The 19,582-nt window shown below is 40.3% G+C and overlaps 3 protein-coding genes across 3 annotated transcripts in view; 2 read left to right on the top strand and 1 right to left on the bottom strand.

Annotated features, from left to right (window-relative positions):
• Positions 1-288, top strand: part of GYS2 (glycogen synthase 2) — a 41,540-nt gene extending 41,252 nt beyond the window's left edge. Inside the window, exon 16 of the mRNA XM_042469878.1 lies at positions 157-288. Within this exon, the coding sequence (XP_042325812.1) occupies positions 157-225 (69 nt within the window). The 3' untranslated portion in view covers positions 226-288. The remainder of the gene's footprint in view (positions 1-156) is intronic.
• Positions 1-19,582, top strand: part of USP6NL (USP6 N-terminal like) — a 681,049-nt gene that overhangs the window by 186,690 nt on the left and 474,777 nt on the right. The window lies entirely within an intron of this gene.
• Positions 2,992-11,708, bottom strand: SPX (spexin hormone). The gene is made up of 6 exons (XM_042469889.1): positions 11,651-11,708; positions 8,806-8,886; positions 8,611-8,668; positions 7,541-7,603; positions 4,996-5,085; positions 2,992-4,020 (listed from the first exon to the last, which is right to left on the bottom strand). The coding sequence occupies exons 1-6, from the start codon at positions 11,654-11,656 to the stop codon at positions 3,959-3,961; spliced, it is 360 nt and encodes a 119-aa protein (XP_042325823.1). The 5' UTR covers positions 11,657-11,708; the 3' UTR covers positions 2,992-3,958.

Genomic DNA, 19,582 nt, shown 5'->3' with positions numbered 1-19,582 from the left:
TTAGAGGAGTGGTGGGGTCTTTTTCTCTGGACATCTTCAAAACATGGCTGGACAACTACCTGACAGAATGCTCTTGCAGCAGTTGAAGCAGACTCGACAACTTAACAGCTCTATGATTATATGCTTTATTTCTCTTTCCCAGTTTGTCTCTTACAGACTGAAGGATTTCGGTACCCACGCCTTCATCGGTACCCCCTTCACCCTCCTGTTTCTCAGCAACAATAGCCCCACCAAAGCGATGAAGAAGTTGAAGATGAGGATGAAAGATACGCATGAGGAAGAAGAGGCTGAAAGAGATCGGCAGAACATAAAGTCTCCTTTCTCCTTCAGCACAGTGCCAATGGGGAAGAAGAAGCAACATGGGGAATACAGGAACTGATGAAATATCCTTTTGCTCATGGCCCTCAGGGGTGCTACTCATTGCTTGCACACCTTGTCCTCACCTTAAAGGCCAGATGGTTGCAGGTGGACAGAAGAGGATTGAAAATGCATCCTATAATAAGCTCAACATCTGAAATATCTTGAATTCCCCTTTCCCACTGCAAATATTTTTATGGTATTTCTCTTCCCTCCCTTTATGAGAAAGAAGAAGAAATTTAGAAGACTATATTAAACTTCGGGGCTGCATGCTGGCTTTTATATTTATCTCTGATACCTATCATTGGAGGAAGGAGCAAAGTGTCAAGGCTTATTGATAAGCCTGATGCTATTTTACAATGTTTCTGTGCAGGTAAATCCAGCTCATATTCTGTAGACATGAAGATGTTCCTTGCCACCTCTAGGGAAAAATATCCCAATCTTTCAGTTAAAATTCTCTATCCTTGTCTGTCAAGTTTCCTAATAGACTACTATAGCAAAAGACCAAATACGACAGTTTTGAGACTAGGGTAATGAGGGTATGTTTGGTCTGTTAATTCAGCTAGTTTGCAGAATTCTCTTCACAGTTTTGAAGCAGTGAGATGAAAGCATGATCATGCATTTCTAATATTTGGTTCTAATGTCAGTAGCAGGCTCAGCCTTTCTTCAAAAAAGTAGCATCATAAGTCCTTGTTTTTTATTGAGGCTTACCCCAGATAGGTTTGTACAGACCTGTGGCATGAATTTATATGAACCTGATTTGAAGCTAGCAAATTTCAACCATTTCAGACATCAGTCTGGCAAACCCCTAAAAATATATTTCTGAATTTCATAACCCATATTTTGTTTGTTTGAAACTCAACTAAACTTGAATGAAAACTTTTAGCACAATATCTTTCTATCTCCCCATCACTCCCCCACACATAAAATATGTGATATTCATTTTAAAGTTAAACTGGAATTTATAGTCATTCCTATTTGCCTATTTCGGAATTTGAGAATTCAGTCTGAAGAACACACACACACACACAAGAGGTTTGATTAATTTTGATTCATGTGTCAAGATCTTATCTTTTTTCTGGTTTTCAACAGTTCTGCATGGTGTATAAGAGTGTTACTTTTGGTTAACTGCTGTCAAGTCAGTTTTGGGCTACAGTGATCCTACGAATGAGAGACCTCCAAAGCATCTTATCATCAACAGTCTTGCTCACCCTTTCAGATTTAGGTCTGGGGCTGTCCTTGATTGAATCTATCCATCTGTAACATCATCTTCCTCTTTCCTATTGGTTTCTACCTTACCAATGTTATTGCCTTTTCTAGTTTAGTCATGTCTTCCTCATGATATGTACAAAATACAACAGTTTCAGTTTAGTCAAATTGGATTCTAGGGAGAGATCAGGCTGATTGCTCTTGAATACATTTATTTGTCTTTTTAGCAGTGCATGGTATCCATGAGAACTCTTCTTCAGCACCATATTTCAAATGAAATGAGTTTATTTCTATCCACTTTCTTCACTGTTAACGCTTTCATAACATACATAGGAAATGGAGATACAATGAGCACAGACAATCCTAACTTCAGTGATAACCTTTACACTTCAGGACTTGTCTAGTTCCTTCTTAGCTGTCTTTCAAATTTCTAGTCTCTTCTGGTTTCTTGCAGTCTCCATTCTGATTAATGGCGAGAGCGGTAGGCATACATACTGCAGAATTAAAGCAGTTTGATACCACTTTAAATGCCATGACTTTATCCTACAAATCCTGGGATTTGTGGTTTGGTGAGGTATTCAGCCGGTCTGTCGAGAGGTTAGAGTAATTCCATTTAAAGTGGTGTCAAACAGCTTTAATTCTGCAGTGTAGCTACACCCAGAGCCAACATATGAAACATATGGCCTTGAATCAAGCCTCGTGGAAATCAGCCCCAAAACACCCCAGAAGAGGGAGCTATCCTTAGGCTCCCCATCACAGATAGTAGTACTGAAGCCGTTAGCGTCCGCAGCAATGGGTGATAGACAAAACCAGTGTGATTCCATCAGACCCTATAAAACTCTGCAATCTGAGGAAGTTGGCTTCTGTTAAATACAAGACACTGTGTGGCCCCCATCTGAGTTTCATCTCTCCAACTTGACAGGCCAATTCATCTGACTTCAGCCATCATACATCGGCCTGCTCATCTCCGCAGACCTCATACTGTTCCAACTGCCCAAGTTTTGCCAGGGCCAGCCCAATTTCATCTTCTATCATCCCATTTTTTTCCAGCTGCTTTTAAAATATCCCAGTTACTTATCCTCCCATTTTGTTCCCCCCCTTGCTTCATTTGTTGGCAGACTGAGTACAAAATGTAAAAGTAGTTGTCACTCAATTAACTCAGCAGGGAGGAGAGGAGGGGCAAGATTTTGGCCTTTCCCAGGAGGCTCAGGAAAAGCAAATTGCTACAGCCATCTAGCTGTGTGGTTCTTCCTCATTAATAACTTTTGCCATTTTGAGCACACTCTGATGTTGCTTACCATCAGTTTTCATCTATGAAGGGTTGGAGGGTATGCAGTGGAAGGGTTAAAACTAAAAAAACCAAGATCAGCGTGCGTTAAAGCATTTCCAGTGTTCACTTTTTAAAGCATTCCAATCTAAAGGTGGCAATCTTAAGTGGAATAATAAACACACAGAAAGAAAGCCATGCTGATCTATGAGGAGGAAAAAAAACAAAATCCATAGGTGGGCAATAACTTTATTAAGACCAAGCAAAATGGCACAGAAGCATGCAAGCTTTCAAGTTCTCCAGAACGCTTCTTCAGGCCAGGTGGTATCAAAAAAAATTTAAAAAAGCAGAAGATGAAGGGAGAAACTAAGAAGTCCAAAAATTCAGCCAGATATTATGGCCACTACTCATGCAGAGTCGCCAAATCCTGCATCATAGAAATCCAGATTCTGAAAGCAGAATAAATCATTCACATAAGTAATCTTGAATTTCTTTATTCAGACCTGATAGCAGACCCAAGCCAAAACAAACGGCTGCAAAGGTCTGAACCCCGCTACTTAATCTACACTGGAAAATTCAGTTTGGTTTAACAGTCATTCTCTCACCTCAGAAAACTTTGTGAACTGTAGTTTGTAAGAGGGACAAGGTGCATATTCTCAGTGCCCACCCCAAACTACATTTCATGTTGTTCTTTGGGAGAAGCCATGGCAATTAAAGTTACATAAAATTGATGTTTTAGTAAAACTGGCTGGGGAGAAAATAATTAAATGGGGAACACCTAGAAATGACTTCTTGGGAAATACTATTTTGTAAAAAATGTTACCTATTTGGGCATGTGTGAATAGAAGTCCCCCCCCCAGCTACACTTGCAAAAACAATGGGGGGAAATGAAGGCCTCTGATGAGCTCAAGCTCAAAGCTGTAATAAATGCATAAGTTCCTAAGCTGGAAAATGGCCTTTAATTGTTTAAGCATTGATACCATGGGGAGATTCGCTTGAAGAAGATACAGAAGGGAAGCTGAGATGAGAAGTCAGAACGGATGAAGGGGGAAAGTTTTTCATATCGAACATGTTTTCTTTTTAAGTACATGCCATAGGATGCTCCCATCTCAGGTCGAAAGTCTTTCACCAGTTTAATAGGCCATCAGAAACATATCCAGGTTTCTCTTCTCCTTCTTCTTCATCTGCTAAAGGAAAACAGATGTAACATTTATGACAGCCATAGCACAAACCATGGAGGGCTTGGAACTGGTATGCACACACATCACAACATCAAAATTTTCAAACCCAAAACAGTTTGCAGAACCAGCCCAACTATAGTTGAAGCCAGTGTAGGGGAGAGAGACTGAAAACCACCCTCCATCTGTTCTGCTTGACTCCCATGCATTTACGCTGCAGTAATATTTAAGTTTGACACCACTTTAACTGCCATGGCTCCATCCTACAGAATCCTGGGATTTGTAGTTTTGTGAGGCACCAACACTCTGGCAAAGAAGGTTTATGACCTTGTAAAACTACAGATCCCAGGAGTCCATAGGATGGCGTTACAGCACTTAAAGTGGTGGCAAACTGCATTATTTCTACAATTGATATGCACCCTTAGAGATCTCTGAATTTTTGTAGTACTGCCATGACTTGTAGAGAACCAACATGGTGTAGAAATTTGAGTGTTGGACTAGGAGACTGACAAACCAGTATTCAAATCCCTGCTTGACTATGAAAAGCTTGACCTTAGACAGGTCACTCTCTCTCAGCCTCAAAGAAAGACAAAGGCAAACACCTTTTGAATAAAATCTGCCAAGAAAACCCAACGATATTGTTGTTGTAAGTCAGAAATGATTTGAAGGCACACAATGACAACATGACTCATGAGCTTCTATTTGATGTCAGGTCAAAAGAGAAAGCTTCCAATTCAGCATGTGTCTCAGTCTGGGTGCTTTGTAAATAATAATAAACATCATAATAATAATAAAACCCACCACATTCAGCATTTCAAACTAAAATTTAAGATTTGATAGTCATTGGCATCTGTGGATACAGCAGCAATGAAATTTAAAGGATCACAGTGAACCAATTACAAAATACATTTCCCCAATTAAACAACAATAAAGCTACGTTTTGGCATTTGCAATATACGGTAAATTAAAGAAATGAATGTTTACCTTCTTCCTGTGCTGCCTTTCGTAGGGAGGAAAGAAACAATGCCGCTGCTTCAGAAAGGGTGAGAGGATTCATATTTTGGCTGCGTGTTTCTGCGGAAACAAAACCCCCAAACATATTTTTCTGACTGAGAACACTGGGGGAAGAGACTACAGCAATATCTCTCTAAAGTTTAACTACGAAGAAAAAAACAATGGATGCGGTTTATGTTTGCCAAATAGGAAGAGATGATCAAAGGGGGGAAATGAAAGGCTTGTCTACACTACATTAACATTTGTAATCCATAAAATAACTCCATGTAAACTAATCATGTAAAATAACATGTAAAGCTAGTGCAAGGATGAGATTTTTATTTTGTTGAGGGAGGTGGCATAGCTTCATGAGTAAGTTTACTGGTGGGCACATGCTGGTGCTGGTCAGAGTCAGAGCCAACAGTGGGTAAGGTCAGGGGCAAAGTTGCCTGCCTCAGTAGTTACCCTAGTATGTTGAAAAGCATAGATCTCTACATTTCACCACCAAAATGAACATCATAAGTAAAATGGAGACTGCTGAAAGAAAGCAAAAATCATGGTGGGATGCATTTTGGAAGACACTTTCAAGCAGTCCCTAGAAGATTCAAGTGCTTTTGCTTACTTATGCAAGGCTACCTAACCTGATTGTTTCATTCCACAAGTGCATCTTGTTAGTTTTTCAATTTAAAAAATTGGCTGAAACATGTTTAGGGTTGCCATATTCCAGTTGTGCATATTTCATTTGGGCATCTAATTTGCATGCTAGGCAAATTATTAAAATTATGCAAATTATTAATTTGCATTCTGTTTATGCAAATTCAATATATTAATCATTGCACTTTTTCTGCAATTATGTTTCAACCTCAGTAGCAGTACCAAGCTGAGAGCTTTTTTTCTTCTTTTTCTGTGTAGCTGGTGTGAAGAGAGGGAGGCTTCCAAGCAGCCCTAGAGAGTAAAAGGAGGGGTGCCACCATAATAAAAACAAGATCTGCAAATGGAGGAAAGGCCACAACTTTATTAAACAACCAGCAACCAAGGTAGGGTTGGCCCAAAGCAAGAGGTCTGGATCTGGAACATCGTACAAACCCCCAGTTTTTCGATGAACCGAAATGCCTGGTCACGGCCAGGCTTCGGGATGACCTAGGGGCTATGGAAACTCCATCTTGCAGACATGCAACCAGCCGATCGCATGTACTCAATCAAGCCCCTACTCACCGCTGCCACAATGTGGCCCCTGCAATGGCCACAACACATACCCTCAGCGCTCCCGTTTCCCAAAGGACTCCTGATCCAGTGTTACACAGCCCTAGAAACCATGCTCACCAGATCCATGACCTATGCTGCCACCCCAGAAGTTGTGACAGAAAAAAAACCAAAACCCTAGGGGGGGGGGGGGGGGGGGAGAGCCGAGCTACAAATGGCGCCTCGAGGGGACGCCACAATGAGACTCTGCCAGTGTCAGTTTTCTTGCATTTTCCTGATTCATTGCCACTGCAGGATTTTAATCTACCCATTGGCTTGCAACAAAGCAGGAATCTGCGATTTACTACTTCATCTGGACCAACCAACCTGGACATTTTTTTAGTCCCTTCAATCTGGGATTTTCCAGATTTTCTGGGACAAATGGCAACCCTAAATATGTTGAACTGTTTTTCTGTTCTTTTCTCTTTTGTCGTGTAGGAATCTATCCCTATTCTTTCTATGTTCTAACTATTATTGGTACCAAAGTTTCTGTTAAAGAAGTAAAGCTCAGAAGCACATCTGCTTGGTTAATTAAGGCGTGCTACAGACCGCCAGCGGCGCCGGTTGCTGCGTACAAACCACGCGATTCCCAGACGCAGCTGAAAAGAAGCACCAAAATGGCGCTTCTTTTTGCGCCCCGGAAGTGGTGCCAAGAGGTGCTAGTCACGCATTCACGGTGTTACTTCCGCCATGTGACATCCGAACGTTATGCGTCCGCGACATCAACATGGCGGCCCTCATGTGGAACAGGCACCGCTATTTTGTGTACGCTCTGCACGTACTAGGGTTAGGGGTGTCAGGAAATGACACCCCTTCCTAACCCTAGTACACACAGAGCGCGTACTTTATGCCCATCCTGAACGGGCCTAAGATACGCCTGTACAGTATAGTTCTCTTGCTCTTTCACTCTGTCATCCCCACCTCTTCCCACCACCTCTGTTCAGGTCAAGCAAAAACTGGATTAGCATGAAATTAGACCTGCTGTAGACGCATCCAGAAATTATGTGCTCACAGAAAATGTGCATATTTCAGATGCACACAAAACACTACATAGACACCCTTGAGACAAAAGGGAAGATGTGTTCATGCAGCTTGTGCAATTTAAAGCATGTAGACAAACAGACATGCTTTTGGTGATGGGGGAAGAAAATGATGGACTTCACTCCCTTTAAATTGGCAAAAGCAACAACAACAACACCCCACAGTGGAATCAGGCACAGATTAGACACAATGAAGGGAAAGAGAGGGTGTCCATTTGTGTGCCCTTGTGTCCCTCACATATAGGCTTCCTTACCAAGCTGCAATCTGTCATATAAATCCTTCCTCTGGCTCTCCTCCGAGATGAACCGACGACCCTCTGAAATGGAATCATACCAAGCTGAAACAGGTAGAACATCCCCAAACATCATGAATTACAAAATCCTGGCCACATCTCCATGTTTAAGGCCAAAAGCACACTGTCACTGACGTCAGATCCACATAAAATGCAGGAAGCTGTCTTATGTTAGGTCAGAAAGGGCATTTGTCTGTCCAACTAAGTATCATCTACTTTGACTGGCAGAAACTGTCTGACATCACAGGCAGAAAAAAAAGGTGTAGAACAAGTTCATTGAAGAACACTTGCTTAGCAAGTACAGTGGTCCCTCCACATTCACTGGGGTTAGGGGTGAAGGACCCCCACAAATGAAAAAAAAACACACTATTATTTTTATCTAATACAACAACTCTCTAGGAATCTCCAGGCCCTCCAGTGCAGCTTTATGGCCAACATTTGCCAGAAATTGATCATAGAATCATGCTGGAGAACTTGCTTCTGCTGGATTTTCATATTTTAAATCCAGTTACTGCACAGGATAAACCCCGTGTGATAAACACCTTTGTTAAATCTTTGGGATTCTCCTCTCCCCTCCCCCTTTCTCTCTGCATATCAAAAAAACATATAATTGAACAAAACAATTGTAACTGTACCCAGAATTGTTGTTAATGCGTTAAATAATAAAGTGAAGATTTGCAACTCTAAAATGCAATATTTTAAAACAACAAAAAATAGCAATAATATGAATAGTGAACTTGTCCTTTAACATTTTTAATTTACATTCCAGGAAGGCCAAATTTCCACTAAACCCACTTGCTCCAAAATGTAGGTAGATAAGACCTACACCACAACCTCACTCTTGCACAGCGAGAAAAATACAAATACATATAAAGAAACACATACTTATATACCAGTTCCTGCTCAAGCTATTAGTCACTGACTGATTAAATCCTTGCACATTTTAATATTACTGTACCGGTTTTTATGTGTCTTAATTTCTAATTCTTTGATCCCTGACTTTCAGAAGAGAAAATGGCACCAAGACTTACGTGCACCCTTTAAGTAGAGCATGGCCTGAGGTGTCCAATTTCTTCTTTGGAAGTGACTCTTTTGGATCAAAATGAAAAGGAAGAAAAGCAAAACAAATTATAATCTAGAGGCCTTGCACAGGGAACACCAGGCATCTTCAGTATGAGTTCCACTCAGCAGAAACTGAGGAAATAATAAACTAAAGCTTGGTTTACCTGTGGAGCACTCCAGGAAAGGGATATCAAGGTAGCTGAAAGCAACAAAGTCAGGGCAACGGCTGTCCCCCTATGCAGTCTCTGAAATGAGAAAAGGAGGCAAGAAGACATGGTAAAATTATTTCCATTACCCTCGTCTCATCCAACTATGCCCCATCCATGGAGGACAAAAAGTGGCAGATCTTTCATGCACCACCTTGCTCCTTATCATGCCCTTTTACCACTCACTGCAGGGGTAAGCTGTCATACTATTTATGGAATAGAGGGTTGGGTACAGTGGGCCATTCGTATCTGCTGGAGTTTGGTTCTTCTTCAAATGTGATATTACTTTTTCAGGGAGTGCAAACATTAATCAAACATGTACCAAGGAATGTGGAGCCTAGAAAAGTTTGGAAGCCACTGCCATAGGAGGAAGCCATGACAATGAAAATGCTATCAAGTAATATAATTGTGCTATATGAAAGAAATCCAACACTGTGAACTACACACTTACCTAGGAATAAACCCCAAGGAATATGGGACTCACTCCTAAATACAGTTGGCCCTCCTTATACATGGATTTTTAATACATGGATTCAAGCATCCACAACTTGAAAATATTTTTAAAAAAGTATATATTTCAAGTATCAAACCTTGATTTTTCCATTTTATATAAGGGACACCATTTTGCTATGCCTTTGTATTAATGGGACTTGAGCATACACGGATTTTGTTATTCACAGGGGTTCCTGGAACCAAACCCCAGCGGATAACCAGGGTCCACTGTAAAGATGCACAGGACTATGAAGTTAATAAATAAACATGCATATGCATATCTGTTCAAAAGTATGGTGAACAAGATGGGAAACTGGATAGCTCCTCCATGCCTATTTGGAAAAGAAAATGAATAACCTTTCCTATGATTCCACTTTAATAGGCACAGCAATATCCCAAGGAATCTTGGGGTTTGCAGATTAGGGAGAAGTACTGAGAATTCTCATCCAGAGAGGACTAGTGCCTCACCCAACTACAAATCTCACAATTCCATAGGATGTTCATGGCAGCTAAAGTGGAATCACAGCATGATAATTTTCCCATATATAATCTGAGGTTGTTAATATAAATTTATTATGAGCAAATTTATTTATTAGCCAGCATGGTGTAGTGGTTTTAGGGTTGGACTAGGACTCTCGAGGCCATGTAAATCCACTGGATAACCTTGCGCAAGTCACACTCTCCCACCCTCAAAGGATGGCAATGGCAAACCCCCTCTGAAGAAACCAGCCAAAAAACCAAAACACGATAGGTTCTTCTTGGGCCATATGTCAGAAATGGCTTGAAAGCATACAACAACAAAGCACAACTTTATGGGTGGTATGAACTGTCTTAAAAGAGGCTTTCTTTCTTCCATAGAAGACAAAATCTTTTCCAAAATGCTACCTACCAGGCATGAAAGCTGTATGCATTATACCAAATAATTATGCTTTTACCATTTCAACATTTCTGCATATTTATTAAATATAATGGGATGTATTCTCCAACATTTCTTTAATAAAGCTATAAACTTCACACATGTGGTACTAAAATTATATATTCAATTATGTATGCATATAATGTTTATGTGAGTATAGCCAGTAAAAATCAAATATCCATGTTTTGACTCTTCCAGAAAAGAGATCAGCTACAATCCTACATACAAGTCCAGACTTCTGAGTACTGTACATGTTTTCAGGACAGAGACAGCTGAGATGCTCAGCAGATTTAATAGGGACTAAGACATATTGGGCATATCGCAGGAATGCACTTTTAATTGTTTTTAACTTTGGGTGGGTTATATCTCATATATTTAAATATGCATTAGTGTGGTTGAAGATTTACAGAGTAATAACAAACAGCAAGAAGAAAACACCTCTATTTCATAAACAGATTATGATTAATTGGTTAAGTTGTTAATATTACATTTACAAGAAACTCTGAGGCTACATCTCTTTTCATTTGAAATAACAGTAATGACAGAGATACACGGCTGCCTCTACACTGCAGAAATAATCCAGTTTGACACGGCTTTAACTGCCATGGCTCAATGCTATGGAATTCTAGGTTTTGTGATTTGTCGTGGCACCAGAGCTCTCTGATAGAGAAGGCTAACTGTCTCAAAAAACTACAGTTCCCAGAATTCTATAGCATTGAGCTATCGCAGTTAAAGCAGTGTGTCAAACTGGATTATTTCTGCACTGTGGATGCAGCCCAGGACCCAAATTTTGGCATTCCTGACTTTCAAAACTGTGACTAAACTAAGCATTTATTTACTTATTTCAAACTTTCAAACTTCATTAAATGATTCCCAACATTTTCCTTTTACACAGGTTTTAAGTTTTAACTTTAAAAATAAAAAAATCAAGAGTCGCTTGCTTTAAAAAAAAATGTTGATTGGGTTATTAACCCTAATATAGATATCTACTTGTTATTTCAACGAGCCATGATAAAGTTGCTCCAATTAACTCTTACAGGGAACTGAAAAAATCCCATTTTACCTTTTTGTATAATCTGTATTGAACATTCTTTACAAATTACAACCCACCAATAATTTAAATGAGGCTGTTAAGAAAATAGAGCTATTTTTAATTGAGATCACAACCCAAAAATCTATCACATGGATAAAAAAACCTATTCCTATCAGGTTTCTAAGCCCAGCCTCAGATCTCATTATGCTGCTATTTAATCTAGAAATCTACCATCCACAAACAAAGATTATTACATTTGTAGTTAAAACATCAGGGTGGAAAAAAGAAACTTGCAATTCCTAACCATAAAATATCCTTGGTGAACTAGAAATTGAGAAGAAATCGATGTCGTTCCTACGTACCTTCATTTTTTTGCTTTCTTGTTGAGCTGGTCTTTAGTAGCCGTCGAGTGCTTGATAGGGAATATGCAATGTGATGTGGCTGTCATGTAGGAATCCCTATTTAAGGCTTCCATATAGAGATGCCCTCCCACTTGGAGGCAAGAGTGGAGCGTTCTAAAGGGACTTCTTGTCAAACTTGGACAAGAAGACATGGGAACAGCTGACGTCTTGCAAAGATGGGGGAGGATGGTCAGAAAGCTTCAGGGGAAGTGACCCAAACTTCTGACATACACACTCATTGCATTAGGAGAATGTAGCAACATCAGTTCCCAGCAATAAAGGCTGTGCCTTAATGATGATAAACTCACTGCCACTGCAACAAGTTACAGTATAAAGGAGTAAACCTATCATGGAAATCACCTTGTCATCGCTGGCAGCCATAAAATAATGCATATAGCACAGTGGTTCTCAAACAGTCGGGTGGGACCCCAAGAGTTGCTCAAGGGGAGGGGGGTTCGAGACTTCGAAGCCCAGATCCTCCTCTTCCTCTACTCAAAACCTTTTTTATGTGCAAAATTTGCACTTGCGTTGAGTTATATATTAAATTTACTTAAAGAAAACTGTTCTAATTTGAACAGTGTTATATCCTTATAAAATGTTAAAATAGGGATATTTGTGTACTGTATGTGCAAATGAAAATATGCACACTAAATAAACAAGTGGGGGCCATGACATCTGCATGCAGATCTAAAGGGAGGGTCTCAAATGTAAAAAGTTTGAGTACTACTGATACAGTTGGCCCTTGCCCTTCGTATCCAGACCCCACCCATGGATAACAATATACCTGGGACCTCAAGTCCCATTGTTCTCAATAGTGGCATGCCGCATGTGCAACCACATTGGTGCAACCATATGCATGCCTGCGACGGAGCCATCTGCAGATGCTCAAATCCGTGGATGGCAAGCCTGCATTGCTTTAACTTGTTTCTTCCAATCTTGGGTGTTGCATTTGCAGTGTGGGAACCCTTGTCTGTCATACTTTCAAATGCTAGCATGATCATTAAGCAGTGTTCAGAGCCCAAATTCTATCACATTTTAAGAAAAATTGACATCAGGGTGGATCCTTGATGTCAGCGCTGTGTAAATTTACAGCGCTTTATAAATAAAGGTTAATAATAATAATAATAATCCAGATTTAATTAAGCCCAATCAATGAGATTTCATAGAATCCTAGAGTTGGAAGAGACCCGAAGGGCCATCCAGTCCAACCCCCTGCCATGCAGGAAGACACAATCAAAGCACCCCTGACAGATGGCCATTGAACCTCTGTTGAAAAACTTCGAAAGAAGGAGATTCCATCATACTCTGAGGTAGTGTGTTCCACTGTCAAGTAGCTCTTACAGTCAGGATGTTCTTTCTTTTCTTTAGCTAGAATCTCTTTTTCTGTTATTTGAATCCATTTCTCCATGTCCTACTAGGAGATTGTCGCATTTGCTTTTTTCCCGATCCGGGCATGGGACCACCACCCATCCCCGAGCCAGCCAATTTTGAAGGATGGAAAGCTTCTGTACTACTGAAATCGGTGGGGTAAGTGCGGTTTGGAGATGGGTGGTGGTCGGCCGGCAGCACAGCAGCAATTTCATTTGCAATAACACTGATTTCCCCCCATTACAGCCCGATTCCTTCCCGTGCCCAGATCAGGCAAAAAATGCATGTGTGATAATCTCTCTAGTCTGGAACAGCAGAAAACAGCTTGCTCCATATTAATGTGACATCTGTTCAAATATTTAAACATGCTTACCATGTCACCACATAGCCTTCTCTTCTCCTGGCTAAACATACCAATCTCACCAAGTTGTTCCTCATAGGACATGGTTTCCAGACCTTTTACCATTTTGGTTGCCCTCCTCTGGACACTCAGAATGTATCTGAACTACATAGTTATGTCAATTTGATGCTAATTCAACTGCCATGGCTCTATCCTGTGATGCATAGTTTGGTGAGGTCTTAGAATTCTCCACTAGAGAGCTCTTTTCTACAGAGCAATCTTATCTTAGTACCTCCCCAAACTGAAAATCCCAGGAGACAGTAGAGTAGATCTGTGACAACTAGGGTGGTCTGAAATGGGTATAACTACTTTAAATAGAAATGTGTTCTGATACCAATGGTTCCTCTGTTAGCATGACTAGGCCAGGATCCATCCTGTTTTGTTTCCTATACTTTTGATGAGTTTCCATCAATGAGTTCTGAATGTATTTATGTGTTTGAAGGCATTACATCAAACATTTGAGAGGAAATAGATGAGACAAGAGCTTTGTCATATAATCAATCATTCCCAAATCAGCCTCAAGAAGAGAAGATCACCAAAGCAGCAGGGCTCCTTGTTAAGACAACCCTCCTACGTGGTTGGTTCTGAATGAAAGATCTCAGAAAGGGCAGTGCTGTGTCCACATTGACATGGCTCATCACACAAGATGAGCTGTGAGAGTGAACTTTAGGGGTGAGTTTCCCTTTCCTTCTGACACTTCACATATGTCAGCAGCTCTGATGAAGACAAAATAAACTTTGGGGCAAATAGACCATAATTCGAGCCAAAGGAATGAAATCAGTTGGACCATTTCCAGGACAGACACAAACACAGTCTCCAGTACTTTAGTGTAGTTTTGCCTCCTGCTAATTTATCCAGAGCAGTAGGCAGTAATATATTATGGGAAGAGATAAGTAGAAATGCAGGCCTAACTAGGATTGTGAAGTCTAACTAGGATTGCTTGATTCATACCACTTCCCAACATTTCACAGCTGCAAAATGGGATCCATGTGCCCAAACAAACATCAGACAATGGTCAAGATGGTGGTGGTGGTGGGAATAAATGCTGGAAATTGCAAAGACAGAGAAACTGATGCATCTGATTAAAGGGAAATCTATCAAAGAATGGAAATTATTTATAGAATATGTACAAAGAAAGGAGGGGGATCAAATGGTAATAAGTTTTAATAAGCTGGTGTAAAAACAGATAACAGTAAGAACTATGTATTAACTGAAAGTTAAAAGTTAAGGTAGATGTGATCTGATTGCTTAGCCTTATAGCATAAGAGGAAATTTGGAAGGTTAAGTTAATGACAATGGCAGAAGAAAGTATTTTATTGTGTTTACCATCAGTATATTTATTGTGTATGTCAGTATGTGTTTATTAATGTCTGCTGCTAGTATAAGTAGTAATTAGTTGGTTTTTATTTATTTATTTTTCTCTTTTCTGTGTAAACTATCTTTGGTTTTAATAAAGTTTCAATATATTTTTTAAAGATGGCAAAAGTTATTAATGATGAAGAATGCACTAGTAGGAGAGGCTTTATCAGTTTGCTTTTGCCTGAGTCTACAGGGGAGGGCAACAGTCTTCCGGCTTCTGAATTATTTGAATTTGACAAAGGGAGAAAGTGGGAGAAGGAGAGAGTAACCGGGACATTTTAAAAGCATCTGAAAGGGGGATGGCAAGTGATTTGGAGGGACTACCTGACAAAGTGATATTATTGGGGAGTAGGTAGCCCTCAGGCCTGGCCCCTCTTCCCCAGTCCTCAGAGGAAGGGGGAGGAAACTCAGGGTGTGGGTGCTCCCCTGAAAAGTGTGTGTGTGTATTCCTTGTTTCTTAGACACACTGTTTTTACTTGAATCAAATGGTGTCATCAAAATTGCAGATAACACCAAATTAGGAGGATCACCTAATATCCCAGAGAACAGCATCAAAATTCAAAATGACTTTAATAGACTGGAAAGCTGGGCCAAAGCTAACAAACTGAAATTCAACACAGAGAAATGTAAGGTACTGCACTTAGGGCAGAAAAATGAAATGCATAGATATAGGATGGAGGACATCTGGCTTAAGGAGATTATGTGTGAAAGGATCTAGGAGTCCAAGTAGACCACAAGTTGAACATGAGTCAACCATGCGATGTGGCAGTTAAAAAGGCCAATGGAATTTTAGGGTGTATCAATAGAAGTATAGTGTCTAGATCAAGGGAAGTAATAGTACCACTCTATTCTGCTTCGGTCAGGCCCCACCTGGAATACTGTGTCCAGTTCTGGGCACCACAATTCAAAAAGGATGTTGAGAAACTGGAGTGTGTCCAAAGGAAGACAGCTAAAATGATGAAGTGTCTGGAAACCATGCCCTGAACATCTTAAGGATTTGGGGATGTTTAACCTGGAGAAGAGAAGATTAAATGGTGATATGATAGTCTTCTTTAAATATCTGAAGGGATGTCATATTGAGGAGGGAGCAAGCATGTTTCCTGCTGCTCCAGAAAACAGGACCCAGAAAAATGGCTGCAAGCTACAGGAAAAGCCTCAACATTAGGAGGAACTTGCTGATAGTAAAGGCTGTTCGACAGTGGAACACACTCCCTCAGAGCGTGGTGGGGTCTCCTTCCTTGGAGGTCTTTAAACAGAAGCTGGATGGCCATCTGTTAGGGATGCTTTGACTGAGTGTTCCTACATGGCAGAATGGAGTTGGACTGGATGGCCCTTATGGTCTCTTTGAACTCTATGAGTCTATGATTCTATGAATGTCATATTCTGCGTAACTGTGATTGATGCTTAATAATACTACCCAGGGCTGCCCCTTGTAACCTAACCAGGACCCATCTCTCGTATCATTACAAAGAGATGGGGCTTAACAGAGTTTTCTCAGCAAGGTTTATTCATAGGGGAGTTGTCTTTTCCTTCCTCTGAGGCTGAGAGAGAGTGACTTGTCCAAGGTCATGCAGTGAGTCCATGGCTGAGTGGGGATTCAAACCCTGGTCTCCAGAATTCAGAGACATAGCCATCTTAGTCTGGAATATCAATATGCAAAGGGATTTGTAGGATCTTTGTAACTCAAAAGGTGCTATAACATTTCTTTGCATACTGATATTCCAAATCTTGAGCAAGTCACACTCTTTCAGCCTCAGAGGAAGGCAAAGACAAACCCCCTTCTGAATAAATCTGGCTGAGACATGAATGAAGCTCAATGTTACAGACAAGATCCCTTTCACATACAGCCTGACCTGGGCACTTACCACTTAAATCCATTGGGTAGCCCCTGCATACGGGAGCTCCATGTGTACACCAGGATTCATGTGGTGCTCTGGATCAGCACATATTTTTCCTCTCCTTTTTTACCATCAACGTGATTTTTGCAATGGCAGATTCCCTTAAGGGTAGAGCGTTACTTGACCTTCTCCGCTGCTTCAGTGAACCTGGTATAAGAAAGAGTTGTCCTCATCAAGGAGGGCACAACAACCTCAAGGGACATGGATAAAGCTCACCGTTACAGACAATACCGCCTCCCCACCCCCAGTGAAGCAGTGCCTGCGTCATGTATAGCGCCAGTCAAAAAATAAGCAGTGCCAATGAGCAAGGTGATGCCTGACAATAAACAGTGAACCCAAGCTAAGGTGACTTCTTTAGCCTCCTTGACTGCACTGAAAAATATATCTCGAGTAAGATCAGGTACCTCTCACCACTTTGGGAGAAAATCGTGATAAAAATCCCATAAATATATAAATAAATACAGCCATCCAAGAGACCATGATATCCTAAACAAGACCATGTTGATCCTGTAAGGCACTAAGTGGGGTGTTTGTTATACAGGGTGTATACTATAGCTTTTAATGTTTGCAATTTTATACTATTTTTATTTGATGTTTTTAATTGTTTTTACTGTAGAGTCTTTCAGAATGTTTTTTATTTGTGAGCCCCTTTGGGTCCTTTTTTGGGGGGAAAGGCAACATAAAAATTATATATATATATATATATATATATATATAGGCAAGCAATGCTCCCTTTGATCAAATAGATCCAGCGCTGCTAGAAAACACCCCTTCTACAAGTCTTTTCTCCCCATTTTTGTCAATAGAGGAGCTTGCGGCTTAAAGAATACAAGTGAATTGGTTTTTGTACACGTAACCTGAAACAATTGACTAGAGTGAAAAACAATTTACTTTTGTTTTTCACAGGCAAAGGATATCAGAAATGGTGGAGGGCTGGTATGGTCCATTTCACTTTCTGTGCTACCTTTTAAAAGGAACAATTTGGACTGTGACAGATGTGTCCTAATGCCATCATGCCATAATACCTTGTGTGTGTAATATATACAAGTGAGGCAAACCAATCAAGAAGTACAAGAGGCTTTATGGTGATAATGGCATTAGTATAGATGACAAAAAATGTGCAAATCACACTATTACAGAGTAAATGTGGAAAGGATATACTACACACTGTCAACAATCAGCTATTATTGCAGGTATAGTTGCAGTGGTTTGCAAATGGTATAAGCCGGCATAATGGCACAGTGTGACATGTGAAGACCCGGGGGGAAAAAGCGGGGGGGGGGGGGGGGGGGAAAAAATCGGGGGAAAACCGCGGGGGGGGGGGATTTAAAAAATGAAAAAAAAAAGAAAATAAAATGTGTAATGTTTTATTTTAACACGAGTCAGGAAAAAAAATGGGAAAAACAGGGTTCTTTTTCTGAATTTTTCCAGGTTCTTTTCTGGGCCTTCACATCTCTTACCATAAGTTCCTAGAATCTATGATTATTTATGCTGTTGAAGGAAGGGATCACATCAGATTCCAACAATGGCAAACTATCATCAGCAGATCTAAGTAAGGAAGAAATAATTGGGATGAGCCTACCCATTACAACAGAAATAGCACAATATTTCTGGCAAGGCTTCTGTTCATTTAAGAGGTCTCACCAAAGACAGAAATGCAACAGGGAAAGTTTTCCCTAGCAGTAGGGAAACAATTCCTAATCAGCTTCATTCAGCCAAGCATCAGGTAAAAGCAGAGGCTCGTTTTAGAAAATAAAATCTCCCTATTTTGCTTCTTAGTTAGTTGATCTTTTAACTGCCAGGGTCCCTCTGAAAAGCTAGCTTTAATATTAAGACAGAAGGATTTTAAATGTCCACATAGGCTAGTTAACAAACTAATACACCCCACCCATTATGAGAGAAATAGCAAGGTCATTAGAGTGCCAACAGAGGAAACAAAAACATCTTTTTTCGTACATACCTACTTTCCATAGTTGTGCAGAAGATACAAACAGACACAGTTTTCCCACTTGCCTGAAAATCCACTGGTAAGGAAAGCTTCACCTGTTGAAGTTTGACCTTTCCTTTAGAATGGTTAGAAACACAGGAACAGCACCTGAAAGGAGCAGTTATCTTAAAAAGAAATGTTTCAGGAGCTTGGTCTGAATCTGCAGTACTGAAACAATGCAGCCTGACACCAGCATTGAGCCACGGCTGTTAAAGTGGTGTCAAACTGCATTATTTCTGCAGTGCAGATGCCACCTTGGTTTAAAGGTACTTTGACCTGAAAGGATTTCTTCTGAACCTTTGCTCTTCCAGATTTGGGGAATTCAGCTCCTGGAATTCCTGACTATTGATCATGAGAGCTAGGGCCACTGAGAGTTGAAGTCATCTGGAGGACCAAAGATTAAAATCTCCTGCTTAAGCTTTTTATGAAAGCTACGTATGAGATTCAAACTTTCTCCAGGACAGACCTGTTAAAACAAAACAGTATTACGCCAGAAGAGCAGGATCAAACAAACCAGATTGCAAAGTAAGTAAAATGACTGATGCATTTCATATTTTAAAATAAAGATTAAACAACGCAAGAAAAACTTTTGTACAATGTTATCAACCATGGAGAGGTAGGGAAATCCAAGTCAGGAAGGACAAAAATGGTGCCTGTTAAACATCCAATGCACTGCAGGTGTTCAGGGTTGGATGATCTTCTACAGCTGCCTTCCCCTTATTCACTGCCAGAAAAGAGACATAGGTCCCATCTCTTTCTTGAGCAGAAGTTGTTAAAAGTGTTTGTTTTTTTTAAGTGTTACTTTCATTGTGTTTTACTTCTTTTGAAAAGCAGAAACTTTGATCAAGGACTTCCTTTTGTGTGTATGTATGCCTCATTCT

Source organism: Sceloporus undulatus, chromosome 5, assembly GCF_019175285.1.
Source record: "Sceloporus undulatus isolate JIND9_A2432 ecotype Alabama chromosome 5, SceUnd_v1.1, whole genome shotgun sequence".
Classification (NCBI taxonomy): Eukaryota; Metazoa; Chordata; class Lepidosauria; order Squamata; family Phrynosomatidae; genus Sceloporus; species Sceloporus undulatus.
This window is presented reverse-complemented; position numbering and strand designations above follow the sequence as displayed.